This window comes from Anneissia japonica, unplaced genomic scaffold, assembly GCF_011630105.1.
Source record: "Anneissia japonica isolate Jap-2015-1 unplaced genomic scaffold, ASM1163010v1 scaffold1208_len1460985_cov181, whole genome shotgun sequence".
NCBI lineage: Eukaryota > Metazoa > Echinodermata > Crinoidea > Comatulida > Comatulidae > Anneissia > Anneissia japonica.
The window spans coordinates 356835-366500 of NW_022688484.1; the positions used below are offsets into that span (position 1 = coordinate 356835).

The 9666-nt window shown below is 33.9% G+C and overlaps 1 protein-coding gene across 1 annotated transcript in view; it reads left to right on the plus strand.

The window, feature by feature from the left end:
• Nucleotides 1-4678: 4678 nt before the first annotated feature.
• Nucleotides 4679-9666, plus strand: part of LOC117121956 (NXPE family member 3-like) — a 13534-nt gene continuing 8546 nt past the window's right edge. The window contains exons 1-2 of the mRNA XM_033267394.1: nt 4679-4824; nt 8281-9044. Coding sequence (XP_033123285.1) covers nt 4759-4824; nt 8281-9044 — 830 coding nt within the window. The 5' untranslated portion in view covers nt 4679-4758. The remainder of the gene's footprint in view (nt 4825-8280; nt 9045-9666) is intronic.

Consider the following 9666-nt stretch of genomic DNA (forward strand, 5'->3'; position numbering starts at 1 on the left):
TGAATTAACTTTACATGTTATAAACAATGCAAATAAACAGTATTTAAAGCATGTGGATCAATTGTGTGTTACAGAATTTGATTATTGGGGAGATTCCTTTTAAAAACTAAATTAGTTAAGATAAAAAAATGCATATGACTCAAGAAAATCAGTTTTAATTCAGAATTTGATTATTGGGGCCATTTTTACCTACCTGTCATATGGGGCCATTTTTACCGGGGCCATTTTTTCCGGGGCCATTATTTCCGGGGCCAATTTTTCCGGGGCCATTTTTTCCGGGGCCATTCTTACCGTACACCGTTACATGTTCATGAACACTAGCTCAATAGATTATGCTTCCAGTGTTTTCAATTTACGATTTTATACACTTTTTCTCTAATAACTCCACTTTATAGGGAGATGCAGGGATCCCAATTTGGAAGAAGTCATTTCCGGGAGATCTATCGTGGCTGATTCAGGAATTCGAAATAGAGGGGAGGGGCCAGGGAGGGACTTTCACAGATGAGTGTAGGCCTAGCACCTCAGCCCCACCATGGTTGTGGCTGTGGTAAGAACATTTGTGATTATGGCACCTACCTCTAGATGGCCGGAAATGACACTCTCAGACATAAGTTTTAAAATATAATTTTTCCCCCATTTTTTATAATTTGGAAAATATAGGGACCCTGGTCGACTGTCCCCCTCCATTTAAATCCTCGACTGATCTGCAGTCGGATTAATGACTTTTGTTAACACATCTAATTTTATTACTACACATAGTGATACCCATCGCCTAACTTCATGAGACAATTCATATTGAAAACGTGCAAATGCAAATAATTTCCGACACATTCTTGCTTGCTTACGGGAGTGCGGAAGCTCGTCCCGATTTCCGGGAGACTCCCTCGAGTTCCGGGAGAATTGGGACCCCTTGAGAGGGTATGTTTAGAGTGTGGGGCTCTAATCAAGCAACTCAAATCTTTTGAGGAAAAAAAAATAGCCACTTTTGCGAAAGGCCAAGACTCTGGCATTACGTAGTTTATAGTGATATTTTAAAAATTTCTTAAGAACATCACATGCCTTTTTAAGGCTGCGAAGTCCTATGGATATTACTGTGATATCTATTTAAGCACTATCAGAACAATCTGGCTTTTAACAATGTTGTGTAAGAAATAAGTGCACTGTGTACTAACCAGCTTTACATTGCTGGTGTCCACAGTGTTGGTTAGGGCAGTATAAGCAGCTTTATACGGCGACCATGCATCCATTAAGTTGACGTTGATGCCCATGTAGATACTAATCACCTGCCAACAATAAGGAATAAGGAAGAATTTAAAATGAATGTACGTCTTAAAAAAGTATACAGTATACATTATAAATATATTATAAGTTACCGTAAAACCTCGAATTGAAGCCCTGGGCTTCTTTTTCTTGCGAACTTTGGATGGGCTTCTTTTCGAGACTACTTTTGCAAAGTAAAGAGGTGGGGGGGGGGCGCTTCTTTTCAAAATGAATGCTGTAAATTTTGTGAATTTGTACAATTAAACAATAAATAAGGTCAATGTAACATCAATCTGTATTTTGTTTTCAGAAATTCATGCACAGTGTACTGTACTTTCTCGAAAGTACTGTACAGTGTACTGTACTTTCTCGAAAAGAAGCCTACCCATGCTATCCTGAAAAGAAGCCTACCCATGCTATCCTGAAAAGAAGCCTACCCATGCTATCCTGAAAAGAAGCCTACCCATGCTATCCTGAAAAGAAGCCTACCCATGCTATCCTGAAAAGAAGCCGATGTGCTTCTTTTTGAGATGGGCTTCTTTTCGAAGCTAATTTTGCAAACTAAAGAAGGGGGGCTTCAATTCTAGATGGGCTTCATCTCGATATTAAGCCCACTGGGAAACTAATCCATCTGCTGCAGGTGATAATAATAAATTTATTCCTCCGAGAGCCCCGCAAAAAAAAAAAAATCATAAATAGTAAAAATCAGGTTGCGTTTTCATTTTGCATGGTTTGATAAGAGTGATTAGGTGAGACTTTTTTATACCTTGCTTTACGATATTTTTTTTTTAAGATTGTCAGAGAAGAGCAGGAGAAAAATAAGATTTTGTTTTCTGACTTAGCAAATGGTTTTGCCATACTTTGCAGATGGAGATGGTATATTTAGAGTGTGGGGCCCGGGGATGCCCCCCCCCAAGAGTGGGCGTTACGCCACTGGTAGCAGGGGGCTACCCCCTGCTACCAATTTAAATTCCTTTATATTTTGCTCTTCTCCTCCGTGCCTTAAGAAGGGAGAAAATCGTTGTTAACTAAACACATTGATAGATCAAATAAAAGAGATAATGACAATAATAATCATAATAATATTATTAATTACAATTAATATAAATAAAATAAACATCACACACACACAAAAAAAAACATTAAGAAAAACTTTTAGCAATAGGGCCTATAATGTTTTAGCAAATTGTAAATAGCATAGACATAATCAGGTATACACACATCAATGTATTCATTGTATATAGATAATTGATATTACTGTTATTAACACAAAATCGTGGTTATAATAAATAATAACAATACAAATGGTAATGAAAATATTATTGATCGTTACCAAAATGTTGGTTGGTCTGTGCATGTGTCTGTTTCATTTTTCAGCATGTTTAGCTAGTTATCCTACTGGAATAGATACTCCTATTTTGTTTTCTCAAAGCGCATTAGACCACGTATTATGCGATGTAGACCACTACCATTAGCATTAAAAACTTATTACTATCACCTTATCTGGTACTGGTATAAGCATTATGCTGTCTTAAATCAAGGAATAAGGAACCAAGGAAAATTACGACAACACAACTTGATACACTTGAAATTTGTGTCCAGGTGCTAATACAATGGATTAATCAAATATAACATGATAATATTAGTTTTAACAATATAACATACTTATAATATTGTTGGTGGTTTCAGTGCGGCGCTTTATATTTGAGAGCGGCGCTTAAAAATATATTGGCGTCGCGGTTTCCATGCCCGTTCCCATGTTACCTATCTCACGTATTGCCGTAGTTTAGTAGGCCTACAATAGGTCCTACGTCATCACAAATAAACGTTTATAAAGAAGGTTACTTACACCATATTTTCTTCCTCCATGCTTACACGTACATAAGAAAGTATAATACATACTCCAAGTATTGAAATACACGCCATCGTGTTGGGATTCAATATTTCGACATTAATTATGTCATCATCACGTACATTATTAATTAATTTTTTATATACAATATTTTACGTTTATGGGCTAGTCTTTGTATACTTGTTCTATAGTTAACATAATTCAGTCTTTCAACTTAAAGTCGGAGATATGTCCTGGTCTCCACCACCCTAGAGTCACTCTCAGATAGGCATCTCTAAAGACTTCTACGAATATATAACTTGTTTTTAGTCCTCACTAAAATCATGAATGTCGAATCTTGAGAAAAAAAAATGTTAAGATCATTGCATAGAGTTGGTAAATCACATGATGAGTCAGACTAAATATTATATTTCTTTTTGCCAATCCCGGTCACCAATGAGAGACCTTTTCAAACCGATTTTGTGTCATTTTCATTGAAGTGCTTTTCAATTTTTATTATCTTAATATAATATTTGTTATCCTTTATCCTCAAATTTATACTATATGCTAGATTTCTTTTATTTTTATAAAATCTCTGTTGTTAAAAACATGGCGTCGTTCTTTCATCATTGCTTTAAGTTCGTGAGTGAAAGGCTTGTTGTTTAGGAAGCATGACTTAACCTTAATTGTAGGAACGATAGTGTCTTCACAAAATTTAATAAAGTGAGATATAGCATCAGTCGCTTCATTAATTCATCCCACATTAGTAAAGTTGAAACAATCTACCATGTTTTCAACATCTGAGTCATTCCACATTTTGATAGTCCTTGTTGAGACTTTTCCCTCTTCAGGCAATACTTATATTTTGGGATGAGATGAATCAAATTTTGGTCCGAGTTGCCGATTCCGGGTTTTCCCTTGGACGAGTACGCATTTTAACATTCCCATAGCATAGATCCAGTGTCTTTTCTAGTGATGACATTCACATATTGATAACAGTTGGAAGTACTTTCTTAAGATTACATCCATTTAAATTCCCTATAACCAACTTAACAGAATCGTGGGATGTATTTTCGAACTTTTAACTCGGAAATTTTTCGAATTTACATCGTAATTTTCTTTGTGATGGATATATACACAAAACCAATACAAATTTGTCCAAATTCACGTGGAAGGTAAAAGGGTCAAAGGCCGATGAGCAGCAATTCTATAGGTCTTTATAGAGCAAAATTTTGTCTTTGCATTAGAGTGATATTTGTGCACCATTCTCAGTAATATAAAACACCTCCTCTGCTATCTTTCTCTGTGACATTAGGTCTCTATCGAGTCGTTCGCATCTAAGGATCTAAATGGATTTTTACAGTTTAATTATTCTCATCGCGGATAGGCCTACCAAAGAGTCAACTCATTTATTATTCATTCATCTAAATAATTGTAAGATTAATATCCCGAGGAGGTAATACCTTCTTGCAATGAATATTCATAGCAATCCAGTCTAGTCGTCCTGTTGTAAAGAAAGCGCCCCCTTGAAGAGCAGCACCAATGTCACGTGATGTTATATTCACCCATGATGTTAAAGCTTCGATTAATTATTGACACTGTACTACCGATGAGAGAACCTTGCTCACTGTTTTTGGTATCGTTGTTGGTAATTTTTGAATTGTAGTATGAGTCTTCATAAATCGAAACAGATTGTTTTCCTGTTTTCTGCTATTACTATCTTTTTTCTAATGGTAAGTAAAATATTTAAGTAATACGCTATCAATGATCATGCATTTTTCTTTTATTTAAATTATCTTTAGACTTTTAAGTTGATAAAGATACATAGTGTTTTTATATGAAAATTACGCAGACGATACTTGTCTTGTTGGAATATTTTCGGAAGATATTATTCAATATAATCTGTTTGTGGAACAGTTGATTAATATTGATTGCAGGAACAGTTTGGAAATCCAGGAAAATCCGTTGAAATTTTTTTGTTTATTATTTTCCCTGAGCCGTACATTTCCCCTGATAATATTAAACTTTTAAAGAAAATCCACAAATTGTGCAATAATTCAATATTATTTAAACAACTTCGTGACGGTATCTCCAAAATTGCAATTGTTTCCTCATTTACTATATACTATGCCAAAGATCAACCCTCTTAAGTTAATTCGCCTCTCTTTGAACTGACAATTTAATTGAGTGCAATCTTCCTTAATTTGAATGATAGGCCTCTCTTTATTTTTATACTTTTATATATTGGTATATTTTGTATCTTAATGTTTTTGTTTGAGCCTTGCGTGCTCCCAGTTTTGGGACACTGTTCTGGGCTCTTGATTTGTTTCCTGTATTGTTTTTATGCAATAAAGTGACTTTATATAATTTAGTACTAAAGATAGTCCGTACAATGGTGCTATGCTCTAGAAAATTACTTTTGAAGATATATTTCTAAAGCAATTGTAATGTTCCCTGGTAATGTTGACACGCACGTTTTTGTTTGGTTCTTTAAAGCTGTTTAACTATTTTCTACATGACTTGAATGACGTTTTGTGAATATACTTCATAAATCAATACGTTTTAGTTTCACATCGCTGAAAATAGTGCTGATAATTGTTCTGCTGGCGTCAATATTTTTTTAATGTTTCAATAACCACAACTAGTTTCTTAACATGTACTTAATCGCAATCTACATCACTTCTTATCCACTTCACTGCCAGAAAGCTTTCCAAATCTTTTCCAACAGGTCATGAAATAGTTTAGTATACTTTGAATTAATTCAAGGTTATTTCCTTCATTTAGGCAGGTAACAGTGAAATTGTAATTTAACTGTTCCCTGATTTAGGTATACAATTACCTACCGGTAATCTTTGTACCACAGTACGATGCACTACAAATACTTTCGGAACATAAATTTAAAGTTTGTTCAACTATTTTGTACACGATTTTGAATGACTTCATGAATACGTTTTAGACTTAACATCAATAACTCTGTGACCATTCTACTATATTATAACTATACTGTCTGAAATTTATTCTGAAATCACAAACATAGCATACGAGTACTAATAAACGTATTATTATTCGATAGTTTTCATTTATCTAGTTGGGGGCCTGAATTTTATGTAGGTGAATAAGTTGTTTGGAAGCGAAGTATGGCGGTTTGAAAGTTGGTAAATTTGTAAACGTTTCTCGTAGAATGGCCTTCATAAAATTACTAAATTTTAGGGTTTAGAGTTGAAATATTGAACCCAAACTTTAAAAATAGTAAGAATAGAGGTAATACTTTATATTTATGATATAATCACATTTTGCTCAAATTACATGTTATACTGTCTATTTGGCTCTTTTTCTCGAAACCTGGTGAGTTTACAGCCCTTTTGTGGTCTTGGGTCACAAATAGGTGTGAATATGAAGAATATGAAGAGTAATCTGATAGAAGTTTACTGAAAAGATATTCAACACTTATTAAATACGCATCTTCACATTTAAAGAAAACAAGAAAAAACACATGATTTTTAGAAACAACAAAAATAATATGTTCAAAAGAAATTCTAAACAGTCAGTGTCAGAGGTTGAGAAAGACATGAGAATACATAGCTAGGGACGACGAGTGAGTTAGTTATCTAAACCAACCGAAATCTGAGCAAAAGATGTAAAGCTATTTTCTAGAGAAATGTCAAGACGCAGTAGTATACTGTAGGCTACTAAACTGTTGACAAGTCAGATGAAGATGTTCTTCAACCTCCACATGCTTTTCCACTAAACAGTTGAACTTTAACATCCAATTGTATATGGCACAATTAACTTTTCATGGTGAATTCAACAATTAAATTGAGTCTTCCTAAGTTGAAAATCATATTTTGATCATGATTTATCATGGATTGCTTTTGCCAGAGTGGTGTTTGAAGTTGTTTGGTTTTCAGAAAGTTAAATTGTTTGATTTACATGCAATGCAGTATAATATTGAGTTTAACATACTTGAAATAAACCTGGCAACACATGTTGTTATAATAGTCATGTATATAGTAATATTATAATTACATGAATTATATTTTATATTATAGCGTTTTCCGTATACAGTAAAAAATGTAATATTTTTTAATGAAAAAATGCTGCTTTTTCTGGCAACAGTAACGCATATTGATAAACCCAGGGAACAGTAATTTCACTGTTCCCTGAGTTGACTCGGTTACAAATCGTTACAGTCGATATTTGCAGGGAACATTGAAATTACAATTTCACTGTTCCCTGATATTTGGATTAGCAGGGAACAGTTCACTGTTCCCTGGGATTAGTAATATGTTTGTGTATGTTTTTACCGGTGAGTTTCTTCATCTCATTCCATAATTTTTTTGAATAATTTTTGTGATTTCGTTCAATATTAGGGAAATATTCTGTCTTTGAATTCCTTAATTTACTAGTTACGTTATTTCTCGATCTCCTATACGCATGTAAATATACTTTTGTTCTTTATTTATCTCATAGTTTCTTTGCATGTATCTCTTTTCTTATGTCTAGGAAGGAATCTCTATTACTTATGTTTAGGAAGGAATCTTTCTATTTCATCCATACAGATTCTATAATATCGTTTGCAGTAGTATTTATTTCATAAAGTACTTTATTTTCAAGTAATTCTTGAACAAATGATTATGCGTTATAGTCTTCATAATTTCGAAATTTAATTGTTTTGTTTCATTGTCGAGCGTCATATCTTTAGTATAATCATCGCCAGGGGATGTTCAATAAATAAATAGTTTTGAATAAAAAGTTCTAAAAAATATTTTTTTTTAATTGCACATTAGTATGTAGACCTCACTAGAGCATCACTCCTGTGTCCTAACTGTCCGGTTTTCCGGAAATTACATCCCATTTTTGATTGTCTTTTGGAAAGTTCTCTGTCCCCATAGGCCTTCAAAATATACCAATGCTCCCACATAGGCCTAATGGTAGGCCACGGTAGCAAAAAATATTCTTTTAAACATAGACTTATGACGACGTCCATGAGTAAGTAATTGGGAATGAGATGCCATCCATGGAGGCGCCAGGCTTATAGTTAATTATGATTTTGGTTCGAAAAAAAAGTAATATGGGAACCGAGGATCTAAGGTTTTCAATTTAACGAATACATTTTCATTCTAGATACCGTATTTTATTTGACATATAAATCATAATCCATTTGTTCTTTTTTATTTTTTACTTTTTAGATTACTTTTAAAACTAAAAATAATATGTTGACAAGTCAAAATCATGCCTGGCAAACTGAATCTGATTTAAAGGATAGACCTACGATCGATATGTTCCCCACATTTATGGAAACGGAAGAGAAACTCCGACAAGACGCAGTTTTATCGGTATTTGCAAACACAACTGATGGAGTTGGCTCGATGGGACACACAGATCCAACAATGAGTAAATTCTTCATTAAAGACGAAAAACCAATATTATTCGGTGAATTCTTTAGCGTCATAGTTGAAGCCCACGACGCAAACGGTCGTCATCGTGTCCAGGGAGGTGACTTTTGGTACCCAGTTGTCTCGAATGAAAATAGATTTGCTACTGCAGGAAAAGTTATCGACTTTAAAAATGGAACTTATGAGATAGTTTTTTTCGCCGGGTGGAACGGAGAAATGACAGTGAACATTAAACTTGTGCACACAAGCGAGGCTGTTCGGTTCATCTTACATGAAATATGGCACAAGGGAGGCCGAACAATATGGGAAGGTCTATTCAAAGTAGGAAAAAGGGTTGAGACTTCGTTATGTAGATTAGAAACAAGCGGTATCTGGCATAATCAATGTGAATACCCGAACCCACAGGCGCTCGGTGGAAGTTTAGTACTACATTGTGATCGCCCGCCCACTTTGCCGTGTTCAGCATTTTATGCTATGCATACAAGTAAAAATTCTACAGCAAATGCTACAAAGATATATTCACCATTAAGAGAAACGCATGACGACTTTTTTACAAGGTGAGTGATATCCACAAATTAGTCTAATTTGTCTATTTTGTGTCCGTAATGTTCTGTCTTTGTTGGTCTTCTAAAAAACGAATACTTGTCTCCTTCAAATTAAAGACATTTTTTATTCAATATTTCGCGCAAAGTTCAAGGTATTCTCAAGCCTTAGTAACTAGGTACCTCTGAAAACATCATTATAAAATAATGAAATTGTGGTGGCACTTGGCACAAAAAGGACAAATTAACATTTTAAAGATATATTGTCTGTCAAAGTAAAATTAAATTTTAACTTAAAAGCTTATTTTAATAATGGATGAATCTGTTCAACAGACATTTTACTACAAAAATCTTTTAACCCTCTGGATACCGTATTCTTTTGTAGTGCAAACCCTTGAATACCGGATTCTTTTGCAGTGTAACAAGGTTTTTTGCTTTTTTTGAGTATATGTCGTTCTGGTGGATTTTTGGGAACTTTCTGTAAATTATACAGAAAATTGTTTCTAAAAACAAAGAAAGCTTATAGAATAAGCTTTTATTTGATGTATAATTTATATTTTTGGGAATTTTTTTTCATAATATAATATCATATAATATATATTATAATATAATAGAAATTACAGAAAAAAGCTACATA